Source organism: Agelaius phoeniceus, chromosome 5 (assembly GCF_051311805.1).
Source record: "Agelaius phoeniceus isolate bAgePho1 chromosome 5, bAgePho1.hap1, whole genome shotgun sequence".
Lineage (NCBI taxonomy): Eukaryota > Metazoa > Chordata > Aves > Passeriformes > Icteridae > Agelaius > Agelaius phoeniceus.
Genome location: NC_135269.1, coordinates 24,200,525 through 24,225,817, shown reverse-complemented (window position 1 = coordinate 24,225,817; position 25,293 = coordinate 24,200,525). Strand labels below are relative to the sequence as shown.

At 38.8% G+C, this 25,293-nt stretch overlaps 1 protein-coding gene and 1 long non-coding RNA gene across 19 annotated transcripts in view; one reads left to right on the top strand and one right to left on the bottom strand.

Moving 5' to 3' along the window:
- Positions 1-25,293, bottom strand: part of TNRC6B (trinucleotide repeat containing adaptor 6B) — a 132,165-nt gene that overhangs the window by 71,875 nt on the left and 34,997 nt on the right. For 2 of the 18 annotated variants that reach the window (XM_077178605.1, XM_077178610.1), the window contains exon 1: positions 9,437-9,716. The exons of 14 other annotated variants lie outside the window; for them this stretch is intronic. Coding sequence is in view for 2 of the 4 variants with exons in the window: in XM_077178601.1 (XP_077034716.1) it covers positions 9,444-9,448 (5 nt within the window). In the remaining 2 variants the exon portion in view is untranslated. Of the gene's footprint in view, positions 1-9,436; positions 9,717-25,293 lie in introns of those variants that run through there. 2 more of the 18 variants (XM_077178601.1, XM_077178607.1) reach the window with 1 other exon arrangement.
- Positions 9,900-25,265, top strand: LOC129120053 (uncharacterized). Its single transcript, XR_008534176.2, has 4 exons — positions 9,900-10,536; positions 20,946-21,003; positions 23,427-23,502; positions 25,154-25,265. It is a non-coding gene; the product is annotated as an uncharacterized LOC129120053 (long non-coding RNA).

The following is a 25,293-nucleotide window of genomic DNA, read 5'->3' as shown; positions in this document are numbered from 1 at the left end:
TATAGTCACATTGCATACATCCGGAGACATCAGTGCTTCAACTCCTCAGGAGTGAGGTATTTCCCTGTTAAGCTTTTGATGGACTGTTTTGATGGACTTTTACTGCTAAGCTTTTGACTTGGACTTCTTTTTAAAACTATTCAGTGTTTTTGTTACTTTCAACAAACAAAATTAAACTTACTTCCTGGTAAGCAAACAAAAAACATCCCCGTGTTTTGTTTGGTTCTGGGGTTTTTGGTTTTTTTTTTATTGCTTGTATTCTCTGGCTGAGTTCCACATTCCTAATTTAGGAAAATAACCTTACTATAGATATGCATAAATCCTCAGTTAGCAAAACACAGCACACAGATTAATAAAAGTACCCCACATAAAAAGAAAAAAGAAAAATTCTACTTTGCTATGAGAGCTTGCCATTAATGACATTTTGCCTGGAAAAGAAGTCCCTTTTACTGTGAAATGGACTTTAAAATCGCTGTCAAGACTTTTAATAGCAAAGAAAAAGAATTCATAATGGTGATGTTCATTCTATAATAATATTTTAGATCAAAGGCTTCTTCCTAAAGGGAGCTCCTGAAATAACCAGAGCTGCCCATACATTCAATAGAAGCTACTCCAAGCTTTTACTTCAGGAAGGAAGAAAATACCAGGCGGCAAACCTTCAGCAGGTTCTCACTTCTTTCATACTGCACTGAAAGATAACAATGTTTAAAGCCTCATTAAAAACTCCACAGTGTTAAATACAGAATGTGAATTTCAGTTTAATAAACAGTCAACTTCAGGCAGACTGTCTCTGAACTAGGTTTTCACTTCTATTTTAAAACATCAAAGAAAATCAAATTTCAGGGCATTTTCTTTATGTCGTTAGTATTTCTCAAGGTAGCATGCAGAGCAGTAGCTTTTAAGCCTGAATTCCTCTACACTCAGAAAAACCCCTTAGTCTGACCTCAAGGCACTGCACTAGGGTTTGTCACAATTTGTGACCCAGCTATGTTAATCATGCTCCTTGGCAAGTGGAAACCCGCAAGTGCTGAACCAACTTTTAACACCAAAGTTTCAGCTCTTGAATTTTGAGAAGGCGAATTACACAATTCCATCTCTTTACCCACATTATGATTTCGGTTAAATCAGCTTTGTTCCCTTAAATCCACGAAGGAAAAAAAAAAGCATCATTCTATTCACAATTCAATACAGCTGTGTATGACTGGCTTCAGCCCCAGGCCACAAGCCAGGAACTTCTGAGTTCAAGTCTGGCTCTGCCTCTGACTTTCTGTGTGGCCTCTGGATTTCTCTGCGGCTCCTCTAACGTCTGTACACTTACCTTACAGAAACTTTGCACTTGCTTCGTTTGTGCAGGCTTTTCCCAAACACAAAACTCGAGCTGACTTTGAGAGCCATTTTTATTGTGTACTGAACACCAATGCCCTGCCAAGAAGTCTCTGCCTGTCAGTTGATACCTGGTGGTTTTTAACTGTAGTAACTGCCAACATGCTCTTATTACATAGACGCATACACACACCCATATCAGACACACGCAAATAGAAAAATATGCAGTAAGCGGGAAAATAGACAATTATTTCAAATTTCTTAACAAACAAGATGAAAAAATGAAATTGAGTTACATGCTATAATTCAACTTACAATGAAGAGCTATCTGCAACCTTGATCTTTTTAATGCACTGATCCAGTGATGAAGCCTGTTTTTAACAGCTTAGTATGAAACAAATAGAGTAAGCAATGCTCGAGCTAAAACGATCACAGCAACTAATATTTAGAATATTACCTAAACAATAGAAGAATGGCCTAAGAATGCAAAGGAGAAGAAGCATTTAAGCTTAACCAAGTTATCTAACACTAGCTGAAGCATCATTTAAAAGGTAAGTTTTTTCAAGAAAAAGATCAAGAGAAGTTACATAAATTTAAGCTGACCCTATACTTGGCAAGTCCATGGTAGGAGAGTTTCACTTCACATCACCTGGACTGAAGCAAAACGTTACAGCCTTTTCTGAGTGTGAAACACGCAAATACAGCTCATCATCTTTAAAACAGACACCTTTAAATCCACATCTGAGAAACAATCTTGCCCCCAAAACTTTATCAAGACAGGCTGAATTTCCAAAAATTAACCTGTTTGGTTTTCCATGGCCCAACTAGAGTAAGCTAGCTTAAAGAATTCTGCATCCAAGGCTTTAGGGTACATAAGCTGCAAAATTAAATTTTAGACTCTCAACGTTGAGCTTTTGTCTGCTTTTGCCTTTTTCATCTTGTTATACCTAAAATCTGGTAAAACCACACTTCCTACAGTTTTTTATGTCAGGATATATATTTTATTTATAGTAACTGGCAAATGTAGAGCAAAACTATCTCCTAATATATAACATAGCAGAGTTAATTGGATGCAGAATAATGTGTTATTTTGTGATAAAAACAGTCACTCAAGGACTTAACAAGAAGTCACCATTCCAGAACAGCTGCCATGTAAGATGAGGCGGTTAAATGCAAATTCAGATAGCTTTTGCACAAGAAGACTAAACTGGTTCCAACAGCTGAAAAATTATCTGCATGTAAGGCTTAGGATTCTGCCATATCTATCTTCCTCTCTCTCAGCATTGCTTGGTCTGGTTGATATATATCAAGCAGATAATGTGAACATTACCTGCAAAAGAACAGAAATCTGGACTCTGTAACACAAGGCTATTTAATTTTAAATTCCCATTAATATTGCTACAACTGACTTCTGTAGCACCAGCTGGAACCTCTTTTATACTAGGCTGAAAAAAGCTTTTGGGGTTTTACTTCAGGTTAACCAAGCATTTTAGAAGCAATTTGAACGTAGCCCACATTTAGATTCCCACCAGTGCACATGAACTTGTAATGACACCCACAAAGAAAAACAGACTAGATATAAAATGACATATATATATAAAACCTCAACAGGACATCCTCTATTTCCATGTGCCATATTTTTAACCATTTTTATGTGCATTATTTTGTATTTTTCTAATATTTATCATAGAAGACCCCTTGACAAAAACAGTGAAGTAATAACACTAATAATACCCAAGTAAAATTTAACAAAATAGGAAAGGTTTATTTATATAGTCTTAACTAGGATATAGAAGAAGTAATTTTTAAAAATTCAGATGGGAATGAAACAATCTACTATTTTCTACTTCACAGGACAACTGGTGTTCAGTGTACATAGGAATAAGCTAGGAAAAAATCAAATGCTAAGTTTTGGTACCCTCTGACCTCTCTTCCCCTGCATATAGAAGGTAGTCATTTTCACTTTTATTGTCCTCAAATTCTCTCCAAGTAAGAAGCAGAACAGCCTGGAAAAAATCCAGCAAGAGCTACCAGATTAGGATTTCCAAGCATTATAATACCAAAATTCACTTGTATGTTGTGATCAAATCATCCTCCCTATGAACTGCTCAGCAAAAGGCTGAGCACAAACATGCTGTATATTTCGCGGGCTAAGTGATGTATCAGAATATTTCAGTTTCACTTTAGTTGATGAAGTTCCAGTGGTAACCAACCTCTTGCCAAAGAAAGCTGTTTTGTAGTCAAGTATATCTAGAGTACCAATACAGAATTAGAGTAATGTGTTTTAAATCAGACCCTGAATCTGGCATGATTGCTTAAGCAAAATTATATACAATTAAAAATATAAATACTAATACAGAAGCTGCAACAAGAGCGTGAACGCTGCTACATTAGCACCCTAATATTAAGTTGCAATGTCTTCTACTAACAATACTAAAATTCAAGCCAGGGGAGGAAAAGTGGAAGAAAATACTGAAGACTTATTTTAAGGAAGGTTTAAATGACCCAGGACACTGTGTCCTGGAAAACTGGATAGCTCAGGCTCGACCAAGTTCACACAAACATACAATGAACCAGAATGACAACACATTCGTGTATATTTGCCACAGAGCACATGTAAAATGGGACAATTAAGCTCTACTCTAATTAATGGTTAAGTGGCATTAACAGATTATACATTTAACCTTTTTTATTTTCATATAGGTCAACTAGCTCAAAAAACTCAGAATCTACAAAAGCTATTTTAAAAACCCCAATTCCAGCAGTTTCACTGCAGCTTAAGTTTTGCCATTTTCCTATGTACACAGGCTGTGCCCAACAGCCACTGAGATTACAAGTGGACAGCAGATTTATGACTATGTTATTCACCAAATGCTGTGCTTAATAAGGGGAAAAGAACCCCACTGAGAATACCAGAAGTAATTTTCCCGCTGTTTTATTTTTTAAAGAAGTACTTCTTCTCCGATTCAGAAATTAAGGCAATATTCTGCTTTCATTCAAATCAATTCAGCTGCTATACTCAGACCTGCATTTCAGGAGAGCCTTAACTCTCCATCTGCTAAGCACACTGGGAAAGTTGAGCATGCTTCCCTTATAATTTTAACATGCACAGTGCGGTTTAATGTAGTTTTAAGGAACTAAAAAAGAATGGTCACCTTGATTTAAAAAATTCATGTCTTTCTGCTTTTTAGTTGCTGAAGCAACTATGCTGTTCAAAGCACACCGAACTACAATGGAGCTCTACATCAAAATGATGCTCTTCTGACACAAATTAGACAACTACTTCTTTGTTTGCAGAGAATGTATCTATAAAAATAAGCATTAAAAAGCTGAGGCGTTTTTTTCGCTGGACTACCTCCCTGTATTATTTCTTGCTGCTCTTATTGAAGCTACCTCAAAATTTGTTGATCTCCCCCACTGCTAAAATGTGGCCTCACACATCCCATCCTAACAGAAGAACTCCCCTGATGGCATGAAATCAAACACAATTGTATCTTGATGCCTTGTTTCAGTTCTGCTGCAGTAAATTCCAGTGTCACATTTAATTTCTAAAAGTCTCAATTTAACACACGTCTTTATTAATATAAACATGTTTTATGCTTTTAAGCATTTTTCCACCTATCAGTGTCAAGGTATTTTTAGATTATTTTCTCTGCCTAAAATATACAAACATCCATTTGATTGAGTTCAGACACAAATGGTAGCACTGTAAGGAGCAGTAGTCAACTTTCACTCTTACTAACTATGGTTTTTTAAAAGAACTGCCCTCACTATCTCCAGATGTATTAGCACACATTTTTCCATGGTGTTTAACCTGTTTGGGTTTGTTCTGCCTCTAAAGTACATCTTGTGTTTTATTAATCTATCTTGTCTTAGGTATCTGAAAAAACTCCAAGGGTTGTATCTTGTGTTATGTTTTCCCATGTGACTAAGCAGGCTAATTAAAAGTAGCCTTTAAAGTACAATATTTTGAATGAGAAGTCCTTAAATTTACTCAGGCTATAACACCCAAATATCACATGAACCAGTTCTTCAGATACAACTTCCAAGAAATTATTAGAAAATATACAATTGTAGTAACAGCAGAGCATTTCATCCCTAAACTATAATGACAGCATACTGTACACAGACAGGAAAACAGCCTTTAAAATGACAATATCCATTAATATTAGGAATTCCCTTCAGAAGTCTGTTGATGGCACAAAAAAACCCCCCAAAAAACAGGGTTTCCATATATTCATGCTGCTCCCAGAATATAGGTTCTGTCTCAGCAAGAAAAAAACCCCAAACCCACCAAAACAAAACAAAAGCCCAACCAAACAAAAACAAAACACAAAACCCCCTGTTGTGTTCTTCAGTAGGAAGTCTATGTGTAAAGGAGAACTTAAGCAGTGACAAGTGCTGAAGGTACAGCTCTGGAGTTGGAATTCACCACCAATACAGAAAAGCACCACAAATACAAAAAGGCACCATTCCTCCTGTCTTCTGAAAAGCAATTATGGCACCATCACAACAACAAAACAGAAATATTCTCAATATATAGTATTTATCTCCATGATAGCTCCATATTTGCCTTCAATGCTGGAATGGCCAAAACCTGTTACCTTGACACCCAACTTCAAGCAACTTGTTTGTCCAATATTTGAAAAATGGCACAGGAAATCATACCATGTAAGACTGCTCATGCTAGCATTACATTAGCAACTAAAGATTTCAGAAGAAATACATCTTTGTATTAATCTGACCTGAATTTTACATCATTAATTCTGGAGCAATAATGTTAGCCCAATATTTAAAGTTTAGCTACTTGAAATCTAAGGTAACAAAAACTCGAACCCTGATACTCACATCTGCTTCCCTTGACAGGACATGAAATACAGGTCCTTGGAGCTAAACATCCTATGTATCTTATTTTCTTGCCTCAAATCTTGAGCTGTTTAAAGAGGAAACCAATACTTAACAAAGTGAAACAGCTCTTAGGAAGGCAGTAGACGGTTTCCTCGTCAATTAAAGCAAAAAACCACTCAAACTTTTCAGTGATGAACTACTACCAGCAGGAGAGAGTACCAAGGGTGCAGCTTCCAAGAAATATTGTTCAAAATAAACTGTAAATTAAACGTCTCACCTTCCACCCTGGTCCAAAAGGAATGTAGATCCATAATGACCAGAATTAAAGAACTCTGTTTCAAGATGCAAGACAAGTTTCTAAAGGGGTACTAAGAAACTTGTACAAAAATTCTCTTCCAGAAATACTGTATTTCTATGGATTTTTTTCCTCATATATTTGACACTTTCTCCTCTACTAAGCCACCTATTAATAAGTAAGAAACAAAAATCTTAAAAAAGTTAAGTTCAGCTGAAATCAGCTGGCAATGACTGCATGATCTAACAAAGTTTCTTTTTCTTCCTTCTCAGCAGGAGAGAGAGGCTAAAAGAAAAGCAACTGAAACTAAGCATACTGATCTTTCAGTCACTTGTTTTCCCTGAATTTTTTCCCATTAGAACTGCAGACTCCTGTATATTGAAGCTCAATGGTAATAAGGCTTTTCTTGTCAATTATTTCTCAAGAATCTCTTAGATGTAGTGCAAAAATCTCCAGGGGTTCTGCTGACTACCGACTTCACTGTAGCTTTCAACCTACTAAAACAGTCTGCTTTGGAAAGGGAGTGATTCCTGTAGATACCAACAACAATTGACATGCAAATGCAAACAGAAAAATTTAATAAAGCTTCTGAACTCAGCATCGTCACTGCAAACTGAACGAAGCAAAAAAACTTCCCCTGCCCCCATGCCTCTGTAAGCTTCAAACTGATCTAGAAATTGCAACTCAAGTCAGATCTCAAATTTAAGTGTTTTGTTCCCGCTGTCCTGCAGGAATGCACCAAATACAAACAGCGTTGTGAATTGCCCAGATTCACACTTAAAATCCTACGGTTGCACAGACTGCACAGCACTCAACACACCCCACAGTGAGATCTGATGGGTCAAAAGCATATTTGTAACAGGAATTATTTTAATTGATCTTTCCTATTCACAATTACAGTCTCACAAAGCTGCTTAAATATTTGACAGACTCCTTATTGGAATGATTTCTATTATTCTCGATAGCTGCCTTTTGTCTGACCCACAACAGCTTCTGCAGCTAGGAGCAGTAGCAGTTATTGGGAACCACCCTGTATTCCACCACCTTAACCATCAAGCTATACGTGCCAATATCTACACATTCTGCAAGCATGCAATGTAGGCAGTAAGGCATGAAGGGAAAAAATACACAGAAAAGGCAAGTACTGTTCTGAAGTGCAGATTCTCAGAAGACTACATCCTACAATACTGCCACCTCAGGACACAACTTGGGTTTTCTTTACTTCCTCAGTTCAGCCATCCCATTCTACAGCAATTATCAAATAAATTGCAGTAACTGATATTTCTGTCCAGTAAGCACCAAATCTGAGAATACTTCTACTTTAGACTGCATTTGAACACGGTTCTAATGTCTAATTATTGTCTGTCCATCAACAGGTAGATTCAACATATTTTAGCTACATCCAGATCTCCACTGAGCCCAAGAAGGTTTTGAGTAACAAAAGCCATCAGGGTACATCATGTCAAAAACACTGAACGTTTTTAGAGCATTTCCTCAGATACCTGCCAGTAACATGAGGGTGGAATCTAGTAAGTTCATTAACCCTAAGCAAAGGGCATGTGTTACTTCATGTATTAACTGAAGTAACACATGTATTAACTATTAAATGCTTAATGACCGAAATTACCAGCAAGAAACACTACGTAAAATTTGAGGAGAGTTCTCTTTTATTAGCTTCCTCTAATTTAAAACTAAAAAAAGAAAACTCCAAAGATACCATCTCCTAATTTCCATGAGAAACAACACACTGCAGAATAATTTTGAATATTTGCTAGCCAGTGCAGAAAAAAAAGTCCCAAGATATACAAGTCTATAAGGACAACAACCAGATACATTTTCAATAAGCTTATTGAAACCTGTCTCCTCCATTTGTATTTAACTGTATGCATGTAAGGCCACAAAGAAATATAAAATACGAGCCATCTTGTAGGTTTACAAAGTTGATCTGCTAACCACAATCATTACACTAATACACTGCAATGTGGAGTACATTCACACGATTATTTGCAGAATTATCTGCTGCTTACATGTTCAGCTACAAAAAAATATCACAATGCAATGCCTGTGAGGAAGGGGTGAAATATAATGTACACCACCACAGAAATTTTTTCATTTAACCCCACAGAAAGGAGCATTACATCACACTCTTACAATGCAGGAGGAGGGGCCTGTTCTCAAAAAGCAAGCTCCAGCTATTTCCCTTTAATTTTCTGCTTGGTTCTGGAGGGAGTTGCAAAAATAACTCGGATTTAAATTTTTAGCAACACAGAAGGCTGGGGGGGGGGGGGGGGGGGAAGCGAGAAAGTAAGTGTAGGCAAAGGGCTGCGCTAAGGTGGAGATGAGCGCTTGCTTCCCGTAGAACACAGAAGCCCGGCAGTGGCAGCATCCCGCACATTCCTGAGTACCTGGCGCACGGCGGACGGGCCGCCAGCCCGGCCGAGCCCGCGCGGAGCCCCGCGGCGGCAGTGCCGGGCCCGGCCGAGCCCCGGCCCCGCCGGGAGCCTCCGTCCCTGCGCCCGCGGAAGGCACGGCCCCGGCCGGCCCCGCTCCGACCCAGCAGCAGAAAGAATGCGAGCTCGGTTTTATACATGCAAATTTTTGCAGCAGATTTAAGAGCTCCGGGTGCTGTGGGGAAGAAATGTCTCTTTAAAAAGCCTCTATTTAAATAAAACAAGATTTTCAGCACTATCTTGTACTTCGCCAGCTCGAAAAATACAAACGATCTTCTGTAATTTGCCTAGGTGTTTTAAATTACAAATATCTTCCAAATCCACACCGCACTTGTACGGAGAGCTCCTTCTAAAAAACCCAAAAAATCCACTAAAAGTGCCGTACACGTACAAGCAGACAAGATCTGAAGCAAGTCTTTGTGCTAGAAAAGACACCTCTGCCAAGCCACGGATGGAAACGGTCAGCTCAGGCTCTTAAAGAAATCAACTGATAGGTAAAAACAATAAAACATAAACGTACCACTAACCTCATAAAGTGCAGCAGTGCTTAAATCCAGCGAGTTGAGGCATACAAGGTAGAAATGGAAATGAAAAAAAAAAATCCAAAAATGGTTTTGTGTTTTTGCTTTTTTTGTTTAGGTTTTTTTTTCCTTTTTTGTTAATTTTCTTTCTCTCTCTCTTTTTTTTTTTTTATTTCAAACGTTCAGAACCCAGCAGACGCTCCGTCGGCCATTTTGGCTGCGCTCCCTCGCTCTCTCCTCTCGCTCCCTCCCTCTCGCTCCCTCTTGCTCTCTCTAAAGGAAGCAGCTTTTTTGTGACCTTCAAATACGGGCGGCTCACGTGACCCCGCGCGCGCTGTCACTCACCGCCCGGGCCCGCCCCGCCCTGCGCCTTAAAGGGACAGCGCCCTGCCCGCACCGGGCCGGCCTCCCCCGCCGAGCCCCGCACCAGGGGGGTATAGTAGGGAGCCCCGAGAGTACGGAGGGCGGCCTAGATGGAGCTGCGCTCTTTAAAACCGGCTAAAAAAACAGCAGCCGGCTAAAAAAACCCAGGAATTATGCTAATTCCACATTAGGGCTGCGGAGCCGACAAGCGGCGGATGGTGAATGTTAAGTCCCTCCAGCCACACGCGCTGCTCTGCGGTGCACCGGGAACACCGACCCCAGCGCTCGCCTGCAGGAACCCCCATTTTAAGCACAACGCCCTCCTGACATAAGGACCGGAGGTTCATGCTCAGACCAAAGTTAATCCAGGCTGTAAGCGGACTGCCCACACCACACGCACGAATAAACCCAAGATCAAGGTCCAGACACAGGAACACCCGCAGGACAGCAGAGCAAACTCGGTCTCTGCCGGCTTGAAGTCTCAGGCTGCAACTCAGCCATTAGGCAGACACTCCACAGCCTCTTCCCAACAATTTCCATAGATAACTGCTCTAACAGCGGCTGAAACAGAGAAGCCCAGCATCTTGTAACATAAAAAAAAAAATATCTGCGGGATGTTTCCAGATGTTACCCTGAATGTGCAGAAACAGTAAAGAATACCGCTCAGCAAAAGGATATGGTGACATTGGTACGATCCTGCTGTGAGGAGACCTGCTCCTGAGTCAGCCCAACACAGGTAGGAAATGCTGGAGCTGACTTTGTAATGGAACCATGCCTGGGGAAGGAGCTGACAGCTCGCTCGGGAAGCTCTTAGGAGCACCCTCAGCATCAAACCCTTAAAATATACAAGTTTTTAATTCTGTACAGTTATGCACCACAACGATGTAGAACGTAAAAAAGCCAAAACACACCTGAACACCAGGAGAACCTGTAACATGTACACCTTGGTACAGACTTTGTGTCTGGGTGCGTGCAAATTGCTTTAAATACGCTACAGCAAGTAAAGTATGAATGCTGCCATCTCAGACCTACAGTTACACTGCTGCTGTGCTTACACTACCTTCTACTTAATCGTTCTGTTCTATATAGCCAAAGATTAAGTGCTGCTAAATCCTTTAGACATAAAACTACTGATAAGTGTGAGGCTAAGTCAGGCAAGTGGGTCCACTCTGAACCTCGTGATTTAATGGGTCTCCCTTACCCTTTGCACTCTTACTTTTTTTTTGTTTGTGTTCCCAGTCCCTGCAGGAATTTCTTCAAATTGATTGTGATCTGATTTTCTTTGCTATGCTTCATCCAGGTAGTAAGCAATATTCTGAGCTGGAGGGAAAAAATCCAATTCCTGACCCTGCACAAGCCACCCTAAGAATCACACCATGTGCCTGAGAGCTTTATCCAAACACATCTTGAACTCTGTCACAGACATGGTGCTTTTGCCAATACCTTTGACAGGAATTCTTTAAGCATCTAAATCACCCATTCATGACAATACCACGGAATGAAACTAACTTGGAGATCCATGTGAGGGCACTCCAAAGGAATTAATTTGAGGGGGGACAGAAGCTGCACATCTTATGAATGAGAACAAAAATTATTAGTATGTATTATTAGTGAACATAAGTCATTGGCCTCTGCAGGAGGCCATGGAAAGCTACTGTGGCTCTGGTTCTGATGTGTTTTGCTCCAACCCTCATAATAAGAAATACAGAAACTCAAACGGGGATTCTGCCACCGACAGGATTCCTTCAACAGGACTACAGGCTGCACTGTGACCATCTGTCTCTGCAGGCTCAACAAACTCTGGCAGTAGCTAATGTCAGCTGCATTCTGGGGTACTTAATGAAATAGAAGCAGCTGGATATAACTGCTCAGGTTGCTCTGCCTAAACCAGAGCAGAGAATTGCCCTGCTGGATGTAGCAAACTGGAGTGTTTTGTGGCTGCTCTAATCCAAACATAGCAATTTAGGAAATGTGGTGAAAACTCAGGGAACATCTTATTTGTGGCAAAACCCAAAGAGAACACCACAGTCACTCTAAATTCCTAATGACAAAATCCAAACCAACTGCTAGGCATCCCATTCACACAGTTTCATAAAAGCAAATGTAAATTCACATCTATGAAACAGCTATCCCCTCCTGAAAAAATACATCAAGTACTGCAGCTGCATGTTCTATGCATGTTCACACTGAGTAAGACAGTATGCATTAAGCTACAGACAATTTTATTTCTTCTCAAAAGCCAAATTGTTTTACTGAGACCTATAAATCCTCTTAACTTCACTAGGGTTTGCCAACTCTCCATTCTGAAGTCCTGGAAGCCTTTACTTTAAGGAGATGATAATACTGTAGTGAATTTCAGAAGCAAGAACTCACTTGAGTTGCTGTGTATCCAAGTTGAAGTAATTGCCATAAAATTTCACCTTGCCTATGTTCTATTGACAAAGCTTTTTTTAATCAGAAAGTAAGCAAATTATTAGTGAACCAAAAATATTTAGAGAAGCTAGCATGGGTAAATCTTGAATAACTGTATCTTTAAGTAAAATTTTTTCCACTAAACTACCATTTCAAAAGGCATCAATTCTTTACCTATTCTTGTTAGCATATTGATTAAGATGGCTAACAAAAAGGTTTTAGGTTTTTGTTTGATTTGGGAAGCTTGTTGAGTTTTATTTGTTTGTTATGCATCAGAGTAGTTCAGAAAACAGTGGAGTAGAGCATAAATGTACACACAGCATATCCAAAACCTGCACCTTCCTTTTCAGAGGGCAATTGCATTTCAAAAACCTAACCATTAATTATTCTGATGCCAACAGGCTGTTAATGGCCAATGTTAATAGGTTATAGCCTTGTTATGTGCTACTAACTTATCTGATTACAAATAGTTCATTTCTAAGCTCCTTCCATCTGAGGATCATAAAGCACTTTAAAATCTTTAATGAAGCCTCACAGTGCTCCTATGAGGACAGTATCCAGTATGAGCAGACATATACATGCACGTTAAGAGAGATGCTTACAATCATGGATTCCCTGCACAAGTATCTCAACTGAGACAGGAGAGCAATAGGTTTTTCAATTCATATTAAGCTGTATTGTGGTTCTAGTAAGAACTCATTCTTTTTGATGACCTATCAATAAGAATCAAGCAATTAGGCTTCAATATTATGTACACAGACATGCTCCGGTGTCCACTGGAACTGAGGCATCCACACCCTCCAGCTGTCGAAAAGGAGACCTAGTCTGTCTGACCTGTAGCTCTTTACTCAGATTTAAAAGGATCTGAGTTCATCCCAGTCCATATGCAAAGCTCCCTCTTTCATGAGCTGGCATTTTGTTTGGGCTCAAAGTCCTACTTTGAAGGCTGCACCCTCATCGTCCCAACACTGGACCTCACCCACTCAGCTTTTTATACTGCCTATACACCCATGGCAATAAATATGAGACTTATTTTTTTCCGCAGAAAGTTCTTCATAGCTGATACTATGACAGTGGAAAAGTCAATTAATCTCCTCCTAACACAGCTCCTCTGCAGAAACCTCAAATATTAACAAGTTTCTCATAGCATGAATGCCTTGTCACCAGCTGTCCATTCTACTGCTGTTGAAGTTTGACTCCTCAAATATTAGGGAAAAAAGGCAGATTTTCTTGCCAAAGTGAACTGAAGCCTATGTGCCCTCTACCCTACTGCAGCTCATCAGTTTGATTTCTCCTGATCTCCCTCTCCCAACCCCAGAAGTGAGGTGCAGCAAGAGATGCAAGATAATTGGAGGCAGATTACAGATTACTCACCAGCTCCCCAGCCAGTCCCCAGCAGTCCAGCTGCTCGGGATTACAATCCCACCAAGCATAACTCTTCAAGCTAAAAGGGATCAGAAAAGTGCCTGCCTTTCCTGAGATCAGGCTAAAAGCATAACTCAGGGTAGGGATATGTATGCAAGGACTATGTGTCATAGTTTCACAATTTCTAATAATAAAAAGCAAGCCGAGAACCCTATAAATTAAGAAATAGAATTAAAAGTCTTAACTTTTCATTGTGTGCTCTTAAAGCTACCATATGGTTTATTTCAAGGGAAACAATATTTTTTCTATTAAAAACAGTCTCAGTCCTGGATACTGGATGTTTCAGATCACTTTTAAATTATTTTCTCTAATTAGAGATGCTGAGGCCCAACACTTCTGAAAATTGAAGATGATAGCTAATTCTAGCTGTACCAAGATACTTTTTTTCAGTCTTCACAGCAATTTCACCTAAGCCATTGTGCAAGAATGATGACCTCGCCTTCAGGAGTGCAAAACTTTCAAGTGTTCAAACAATTTTCAAGGACAAAACACTCACCGTAAGGAAAACTAGGGGTGTTTTTGGGGTCCTACCCTTCCACACTTAGTAAATAGCGAGATATTTTATGCTGCAAATTTGTGAAAACCAAACTGGCAATGGTTTTTAATGATAGTAATCAAAAGTATAATGTAAATAGTTTCTTCAGAGAAAAATACCATTACTAAAAGCATCCAACAAAGGAAAAGCTTGTTTGGTTTCTGAAAAGGTTACAGAAGCTTTTGCATCCCTTACACAAAGGCACTTATCAACACATTTTAGGGATTATTATTACTATTATTATTCAAAACTTGTATTGCAACATTGCTTTGGAGTCATACTAAGCTCAGACCTCATTCATATTTTGCAAGGAACAAAAGAAAGAATACAAGGTCTGAAAACTTCAGTTTAAGAATGACACATGACTTTAAACCCAAGCCAAGTTCTGATCCTATACATTAATGAAGTACTCAGGAAAAGATAATGAGTCAGAAGGAAAACTTTATTCACCAAATTTTGCAAACACTTGTTTTTCCACCTAATTTTTCCTCAATCTGCTGCAATACTTTCCCTCACTGTTCAGCCTATAAATAATCTACCACTAAGCCTCCACTTCTTCAATTCCCCAAATGCCCTTTCCAGACTGCAGAAAGAGAAAGCTTTCAATCTGCCTTTTAACAAAGTTGTTGGGTGAACAACAGAACTGAAAGCTCATTTCCTACGAATCTCTGTCACACATCACTGCACCTCTACTTTCCACACTAATCCCAGCTTCCTGCACAGCCAGTTCTCCTTTGATGCCAAGGTTCTAACAGCATATTGAGCTCTATGCAGAGCTCTTCCCATAAATTGTTTTCGCCTCTTTCAGTGTCTGGGCAAAAACTAGCATATACTGCAGCTAATCCCAAAACACACACATGATTAGCTGCTAGAAGACATAAGCAGAACAGATAATTATTTGTCTTGTCCTGAAACCCTTCTGTTAGTGGAGAAATCAATTTTGGTCTCTTCTCTAGGAAGCTACAGAAGTTTAATATATGGATAATTGTATTATAGTTTCTTGCTTCTCTGCCTCACTTGACCAGAACTGGACAACAGACTCCAAACTTATTTGGGAAAGATAAAAACATGAAAAGCCATTGCATGAGACTTAACTACTCTAGGAACTGAAAGAATTGACCCCCAAGATCATCTCCTGCCCATGATTATCTACATCTAAATGCTGATCAAGTCTTTATATCCATATCCTCGGACATAAAATAAGTACTTTCCAGTAACATCACATGCAACAAAATTTGTGTAGATTAATATTCTTAGAATTTCTTTAACCTGCTAATTATCAACCCAGAAGCATTGTGATTTTGAAGGCTATAGTCCTATCCTAACAGGTTCCTAAAATCTTATAAACTGCCAAAATATCAATGAAATGGGAGACAGTTATCTGTTTAATGCAATTATATGAATGAGAGTGAAAAGAGAATCACAGAATGTTCATATTGGTTCATATCCCAAATATGGTTTTGCTCAGAAGGGTCCTTTAAAGATCATCTGGCTCCAACCCCTCTGCTGTGGGCAGGGACACCTTCCACCAGAGCAGACTGCTCAAAGCCCCATCCAGCCTGGCCTCAAACACTTCCATGCATCTTTCAAATGCACAGACGTTCACAGAAATGGTATAATATGCCATCCTATCCACAGACACAGCAAATGTTGCTTTCTAATTGTTATTTACAGCATGCAAATTGCCATGCCAGTTACATGACTGATCCAACTGACTTTCCATCAACCATTGCTGTTACTACAAATTTCAAAAGGAATAGTGATTTCATTCATTAAAGCCTTCCTTCACCCTGTTTAAGCCTTGGAGCTTTACAAATTTAAAAAAAACAGCAAGTTTTTCATCTGACCAGGATAGAATATTTAAGAAAAAACTTCTTTCATGTCTACAAGAACTTTACCACAACAGGACCCCTTCTTTATACGGTGCCTTTAGACATGCTCCTAAACTCCACTAAAACCAGATTTCTTACAAATACTTTTAGGATATATCAGAAAAGACAAGGAAGATTTTTGGACTGGAAGTCTTATTCTAGTTCAATCTTTTTTTTTTTCCTAGCTAAAAAGAGGCTGTGCTGTGCTTAGTGGTTTTTATTGTTTTGAGTTTTTTTAAAATTTATTTTTGGTGAGATAGCCCACTATCTTGCTACAAATTTTTCTAACTTGTCTTTAGTTTTAGCATGGGGAGTTCAATCACTGGGCCGGAAACCTTGTGAGCAAAGGAATTTCTGGCATCTTGGTTGAAGCTGGCACCAACCCATTTTCCTTTGTTCTCATTAAAGGAACCATAATATGCTAAGTTAAATAATAATAATAAAAGCAAGCCAGACCAAAACAAAACACCAAAAGTAAAAGCAGAATATGAAAACAATGTATTTTGAGTGGATTACTGTAAGAGAGGATTTCTCTAATTTGACTTTTTTTTTTTTTAATAAAGCACTATTTAGTGCTGCAAAAATCTATAAATGGATCTTTCCAAGTGACTTGAACATCTTCCCTGAGTAATTTGCCTTCATGTATAGTCCTTCAGTTTGAAATGTCAGGAAAGGAACAGCTGGCTATCCAGGCAGAAAATTCTACAAGCTGTAACTGTCACAAATATTCAAATGCATGCAGTAACCCAAAAACCAGTATGACTCCCAAATATTAACAGCTTTGACTTAGGGCAAAGAGTCCAGCAAATTCAATCTATTTAGGTAGGAGAAAAAGAAATCATAGCGGCTCTCCAGATCACAGCATGCCAGAGGAGCAATGCAGCTTAAGACCTGCAAAATATCTCTGTAAACAAGTTTTTAATTCATACCATGTTTACCACACAATACAATATTTTTAGTCATACAAAGTAAGTAATATCTTTTCCATGGAAATAAAGAGCTTGCTTTTTTTCCTTACCTCCTTTTCTTTAACCAATAATGGTCACTTCATCAAGGCATCTGCATCTTAGAACTGTGACCATTTACCTGTCTCTACTTTAACCTCTGGTATACCTAAGTCACAGTACATAGTCATCAAAATTCCTATTTTTTCCACACAAACAAAAAGACATCACAAACTCATTTACATGACATAAAAGCAGTAGTGCTTTTTTCCCCCTTTCCTTCCTTCATCTCCTTGAAAGGAAGAGTCAACCATTTAACCATTGTGGGTATACACACAAAAAATACCAAAAAATTGATGATTTTTTTTTTGACAGAATGAAGCAGAGAAAAAAGCAGTGAGCATCTTAAATTTGATGCAAAAAGGGGAAAAAATTTTAGGACTGTAATTCATACACATTTATGATGCCACTGACTTGTGCTAGCAGTCCAAAACCTAAATCCTTAGCAAATCAAAATTAGTGGCACTAACTTGGTGTAGGCACTACAGAAATTCATCTAAACTGTATTTTTACATTAAGAATATAGACAAAATGCTAATTTAGACAGGACTCAAAATTATTAAAAGCCCATTTTAGAATCGTATTTAGGTTGGAAAAGACCTTCAAGACCATCAAGTCCAACCATCAACCAGCACTGCCAAGTCTACCACTACACCTTAGATGATTTTGCTTGCTATTCTTTAAGTCTGTCAACTGACTCCCATGGTAGGTGTCATCCAAGAGCTGCCATCTAAATAGCAACAAAATGCTGAAAAGAGAGCAATGTTCAGCCACCCATATAAATGATATATTGGAGGGCAGTTATCCCAGCACCTCCTGAGGAAGTTGGCAACTTTGTGAGAGGGAACAAAGGAACAGCCACTAATCAAACAGACCTAAAAGCCCCCAACTCCTTGGACAAGGAACTCTGGATGTCAATAGAGTGTCCAGCAGATAGTTTTTCCTGGAATTCCTAGAAAGGGACTAGAGGACAGGAGTAGGTGGAGAAGTGGGTGGTGGTGTCTGGAATACAGAGGCTTTGGGATTTTAGGAATTTGATCAGTATGCAAATACTCTCCCCTTTAAAGTACAGTAAGCTCTGTAAGACAGCAGCGTATCAGGATATCCTCCATTCCACTAGCAATCACAATTACTACTAACTGGAATAACTAGAGATAACAATCAAAGTATCAAGGATACGTGACCCTATGGGTATTTTGCAGTATATCATACTCACAAAATCAAGCAATCTAGAAGGGAAATACATTTTCACTAAGGCAAGTGTGAAGCAGTCTCTTGATCAGATCAGACTGCAAATTCAGAAGCAGGCTCTGTGCACTTCCTAACAGGACAAATGCAGATCTTAGGGTGTGGGGAGAGCCCAAACAAACTAGCCTGTTTCTCACCACAAGACATCTGGAAGAGAGCAGCATAAAATCCTCAGCAAAGAAGTGCCAAAGCATTCACGCTTAGAGTGTACACTGCCCAAAATATTTTCCTCTCAATATTCCAGCAGCGGTGTAGACTAAACACATTGTGATAACAAGTGGGAACTTCGCTTCCAAAGTTGACATTTTCTGTGTGACTTCCTTTTTTTTCCTTAACGGTCGCTCATCTGGCTTCCGTTTCTTTCCACGTATTAAGAAAATACTTGCAAAACAGCAGTACATGAAGCTGTAGGCTAGCTGAGGTGTATGAAAGGACTGTATTTGTTCATGATTTTAAAGGAAAAAAAGAAAAGATAAAATCACTGAGGACATGAAATGTGGAGTCTTAAAAATCATGAAATGACAACTGAAAGCCTTTTCAAGTCTAACTTTCAGAAGCAAATGCCTAATTTTAAAATAGCTTTGCTTAGAATACTCAGACAAGAGTCTTCCTATGGGTAATACTTATAATTTTAAGTACAAAAACTTCAAAACATTTAATTATAATACTGAACTAGTAAAATCTGGAAGACAATGAAGCTTTTGCCATTTTCAAGTGCTTGTGTATAAATTCCGCATATTGTTCAGAAGTACTACATTGTAAGGGTGCAAGTCAGCTTTTGTAACTTTTTTGACTTACAAGTCAAGCTAAAACACAGCTGCCTCTACAGATACAGATTTCGCTCCTGTCTTGTTCATTTCTACCTACTCAATTGCAAAACAAAGGACAATTCTTTTCTCTATGCCTCAGGGCCCATTAAACACACAGGTAAACTTGCCTTCAAATGCAAACTTGTCCTGTCACTCACTCCACTGTATGGACTAAAAACATCTGTATAGTAGGAAGGTGATGAAAATACTCCTTAATCCTTAGCTGGACCAGTTTTCATTTGGTTTTAGTTTAATGATCTCACACCCTTAAATACCCTATCAAATCTCTAAGGGTATAAAGAAAGAAGTTAGAACTCTCCTACTGACATGCCAGTATCAGAGCAAGCCTGAGTTACCACTGGCTCTGAAGCCCAGTCTGACACACAAACAGAACTGCAGCAGCCTGTGGCAGAGAGGTCTGCCATGGCCAACACAGACATCCCACATCTCCCTGTGGGGACTTGTTAGGATCCCAGGCAGAGGACTTAAATGTCTGGGGACATTTCTTTAATGGGCTAGTTATTCTACACACAGAGAACAATCAGCAATATAAAGACAGCTATGCCTTTACATAATTCTTGAATGTAATTCAAGAAATAATAAATTGCCATTCATTTCACAGAATTTGGGTTGATACGCAAATTTAGGTACCTCAAAACTAAGTTGATAATCTGAATTAGGATTTGGATACTACTTTGAAAATCAGAGCATGAATCTTCTGACAAAAACCAGCCTCTGCTGAGGTCAGTACTGCCAGTAAATTTAAAAAGTGTAATGGCACTCAAGGCAAGCCTCAATATCTTCTGTAATATTGAATGTCCTTAAAACATCAAACAAATCCCCTGTTACACAAGCTTTTAGCTAACTGCTTACATTTGGTAAGAACAATGTTTTATCCCAAAGGAACAGAAGCTATGCTAGGGACCACGTGGAATTTCAACCCTTCAAAAGAACTTTGCAGCAGTTCATAACAATGTCTATCATTGTCACCAGCCCAACCAGACAACTTCAGGATATACCACTGCAGCCATTTTATAGTTTTCAGCAACACCATAGAAGAATAAGATTGGTTCTTTTGTGCCATTGAAGCAGTGATGTTTACATGTGCCCCTGACATAGCAGGCTGCTGAAAACAAAGACTGGCCTGTAAACTGGCTTCTTGATTTCACTTAGTTTGCCCACAGCAAAACTAAGCCAGGGGGAGGGGGGAGCTAGTCTGCTGTATAAGTGAACATAGGGGTAAGTTTTAATGAAGACTGGGCCACGTTCAGATACACACATTCAAAGATGAAAGGCAATGATCATAAATTCTTACTGAATATTAGGAAATTTTCTTCACTGTGAGGGTGATTAATATTGCAACAGACTGTCCAGAAAAGCTCTCGAATAAACCTGAGAAGCTTGATACAACTCAGAAGTTAAATCTAACCTTTAAACTGGCCCCTCCATCCCATCCCCCCTCTTTGGACACAGTACTGGACAAGATGGCTTTTGGAGTCTGTAATTCCTGTTTCCAGGTTAGGCCAATTTAGCTACTATTTTCTTTTAACTGTAGTGTCACACAAATCTGTGAAGACATTGAACCTTCCTGCTGAAATGTCAAAGAAAAATAAGATACTATTACCAAATGTTAAACAATTTTGTGATGCTCAGTGGTTCCAATCTCATCCTGGTATTACTGCAATTTTGGAGGGCTTCATTAAAAACCCTTGCCTCAGAATCAGTATATTAAACTATCAAGCCAGAGAAAAGCCTATTCAGTAGGTCTAACCAATGACACTTCCTAAATTACAGAAATTATCTTGTTTTGATACCTTTCTTAAAATGTGAATCACTTCCAGATGCACAAATTGCCAAGAGAGATGAAGAATTTTCTCTCCCATTACTACAAAACAGCAGGTAAGGAATAGCCAGCTGAGGCACTTCAAACAGCAGTAGCAGCTTGGCTTACCGTCCTACTGAATGTGAGTATGAACTTGGCTCACTTTTTGTCTGAACAGCTACTGTCAAACAGACCTCTCCATGTGCCAGTTAGGAAGAGTAAAACACTTACATTTATCTTATAAAGAGGAGTAGTTTTTCATTACCCAGTCCCTTTCACTCATTAAGGTGCATACATTTCTGGTTGTGACAGCAGGTGGTAATTTATTAGCACAAGAGAGTTGCTAATTAATGCTGCTAGAGCTAGGAGCAGAACCTCAATTTAAGGACTTCAGCAGAATTCTTCTTCCTGCCCCATGCTCATCAACAGATGTTTGACTGTTTTGAAAAGATGTTTCTGGATCCCATTTGCCTCTTAATCTTTGCTCCAGCAGTAGCAAAGTAAAAGCCCTATTACAACTGATAAGGGCACTACAGGCTGCTGCCATCTAAAATGTAAGTATTTTGTGGGGGGAGATAATATTTACTACCTAAGCATGCCAGCTCAGGTCAACCTCTTTGTAATGAATGAAAATATGAGAGAATACCTCTAACAAAATGTTCACCTGTAATTAAACATAATGACATCTTTCTTCATTGGGAAGGAAGGAAGGAAATGGGTTTCTTACCAAACATATTAGCCACATAAGAAAATTATATGACTAAGCATAACATACAGTTATATCCCATGCCAAACAGCTAAGAAGGGAGAAGGTTACAGAGTACATAAAAACTGGGAAGTAACAATTTATCAAGGAGTCGCTGGCCCTCAGCCAGAGCAGGAGCACGGTGTGAGATGGCCAGGATCCGCTCCAGCAGCCCCAGCAGGCTCACTTCTTCTGAAGTTCAGCTTTTAGCATAAATCACTTGACTGTTGCACAACCATGACACATGCACTGCACATAAACTGCAAATCTTTCACGGGACTGAGATGACTGTGGCCATTCTATTTCTCACTTGTACTAAGGATGTTAAATAGGTAACTTCCTCATAATTAGTTTAAATTGAAATAAATTCTATCCATATTGTAAAAGATCAGTTGAAGATTTCTGAAGCCCTTGTATACAGTTTAACCAGCTAATTCCTTCCCATAAAGGCATAAAGGTGACTGGTATCAGAAGACAGCACTTCTCAGGTATCACCTACAGCTCAATTAAAAATCTTAAAATGCTGTAACTTCAGTATCTGTCCAAAAGAACTGTCCAGTACAGCAGAAAAAAGGCTCACAACATTGCAGCAGGGTTGTTTGTTGTTGCTGGGTTTGTTTGCATTTTTTGTGTGTGTGTTTGTTTAATACTAGAAGGCAAAAATGCCAAGTTTTTATCCCTGAGTCAAACTGGGGAAATAATCTGTTTCATAAAGTGCCAGAAATCATCCATGGATGCTGGCTCCTTATATTCAGTTTTGAAGCTATACTTTAGCAAAGGAAATTTCACATGAAACTGGGGCTAGGTACGAACTATTGCATCCACTGAAAGTCTCTCAGAAGCATCTTTTTATTTCTGTTCTTTCATTGTCCAGTAAAGCTTTGAACCCATAGAAATGCAGATAAATAGTAAGAAATTTGCAGGGCTTTCCTAGGAGGTCACAGTGGTAGACTACTCTGGAACTCTGGTGCAAGTTCACTCCCACGCTGAAACCATACCTTCTGAACACTTCCTCAGTAATGTCAGTGCAGAGCTACCCAGATCAGGCTGCCTAATGAAAGGCAATTAAATTACAATGGCCAACTTGCCTGAAAAATAAACTAGAAGCAGTCAAAGAAAAACCATTCCATCTGCATAGCTGTAGAGGCAGTAAGTTCTACTAAGTCTAAGGACAGCTGGAAAGGGAAGGAAGCATCTTCAGTGGATCAGCTATTTCTGTAGAGAACATTTGAATTAGAGACTCTACATTCAAACTTAGAATGTACCTTTCACTAACAAGCTCCGATTTTATTTCAAGCCAACTAGGAGGACAACAGTAGACATGGGTACACCAAATCACAGAATCACTGCAGATGGATGGGATCTCTGGGATAATCAGAGATAACCATGCCTTTGCTCAAAGCATGGTTAACTACAGCAGGCTGAAGTAGAATTAGGGTTGTGCTCGGCTGAGTTTTCAGTCACTTAAAGGGCTATGAAGGCACAACTTTTCTGGGTAACCTCTTCTAAAGGTCTGATCATGTTTAACATTAAAAAAAGAAACTTTTTTTTCCCCTTGTGTTTGAGTGGAGTTTCCTGTATTTCAGTTTATGCCAATGGCTTCTGGCCTCTCCACATGGCCCCACTGTGAAGAATTTGGTTCCATCTTCCTTAGTCTCCTCATCAGATACCTATACACATGATAATAATATCCTCCCCAAGTTTTCTTATCTCAAGGCTAAACAGCTACAGCTTTCTCTGCTTCTCCTCTGTCAGATGCTCCAGAGCTCCTCTCTGTCCTCTTTCAAAAACCCAGTCCAGTATGTTGATGTCCAGCTAATCCCCACTGCAAGTAAGTAATAATACAAAGAAGTAACTTCAGATTTTTTTCTTCCTTCTCTTACGACAAAAGGTAAACTCTGTCAAGGCAGACAATTTTGTTGGTTAGCTGAAAATTTGATACTGTGGGTCGAGAAATATTCAAGTGATTGATTTAAATTTAAGAGCAATACTCACAATTGAATTTTGCTGGCATTATGCTACTATTAGTTGCATAAAACAACTACCTTCAACTCTTTGTTGCATTACTAAAATTGCACCTTTAGACTTGAATCAAAATATTATTAAGAATGATACTCCTACAGCAGAATCTGTACAACAAGGTTCCAGATGCCACCTGAGCACAATTTTATTAGTTAAAAATTAAAAATACCACCTATCACTAATCTCACATTCTTTAATAACCAGAGATTTCAAGAAGAGAGATAATGTTTCAAGCCACTTGAAAAGCTCCAGTTAAAAATCAGATCAACTCCAAAGTAATTATAGTTTCCACTTGCACTTAAAATAAGACACCTAACAAACACAAGGCTATATCAAATCCAACACAACATCCCTCATATTATTCACTATAATAATGTATTTCATTAAACTACTAGATATATAAAGAAACAATTCAGAAGAGCAGAAATATAACTCCTACTTTTTATTTCTGCTCAAATTTTTCTTCTGGAACTTTCTGAAAGTTTCTACTTCAACAACTTTGGTATCTCTTGGTACCACAGTAAGTTGCTCAATCTGAATAGATAGAAATAATAACAATTACTTTGAGAAGTTTGGCTCATGTCCATGATGGAAAGAATGTGCACATTCAGCATTAGAACTCTGCTGACCTCAACTTGCCTACCTCAGAAATGGTTTCTCACTGTCACAGATGCAGTGCACTTACAGTTGCCAGCTTATCTAGGAGGCAAAGTAGACCTTCACCCCAAGCCACATCCCAGCCTTTCTGCAACAAGTGTAGTGAAGATCAACAAGAAATTCTCATGAGGAGATATCCAATTAGGCTTAGGAAAAAAAGAGTTCTATGATCTAGATTTTCCAAAGGCCACCTTCCTGTTCCCTCCAAATGACAGGAAAAGAAAAAAAATTAATTATGGTATCAAAACTGAATTACCATTGCATTAACTAATGAAAAGAATATGGAATACAGCCATCATTGAAGTACTTCTAGGATAAGGCTCTGTTCTTCCTATCTGAACAAAAACCCAGGGAAAAAGTTAAACCAGTTTGGATTTCAGTTTGAAATCATATGAAAAAGCCTTTTCCTAACAGAAATCAGTGATTTTCTTCTCTGATCAAGCTGCTTTCCCTAAAGCTCTGTGTACCAGCATCTTATATTGTTCATCCTCAAAAGAGAGTTTTGTTTGTAATTTTTGATCTTTTATTAAAATGCATTCTAAAGAAATAAGGCTCAAAGAGGACCAATCTGCCACATGCACACCAAAAGGAAGGCCCTGGTTCTTTAATATTTCACATTATTTCAGCGAAGAGCAGCTGTATAAAAACTTCATGTACAAACTTACTACGTCAGTGCCAAGCTTCCAGAATGATTATCCCTTTTACAACTATTTCTGATTCATGTGTTGAAATTGCAATGCATATTTCTATGCTTTTACATTTAAGGCAAATCAACATCCTGCCTCTTTTTTTTTTTTTCCCAGCCACCATCTACTATTATATATATATGTGGATATTTGAGGAATCGAAAGGGTGAGCACTAAGCAACCAACCAATGCTCCCAGCACGCTTAAACGAGAGTGCTTCACACCATTTACTACGGTAAGGCCCTTTTTAAATAAAC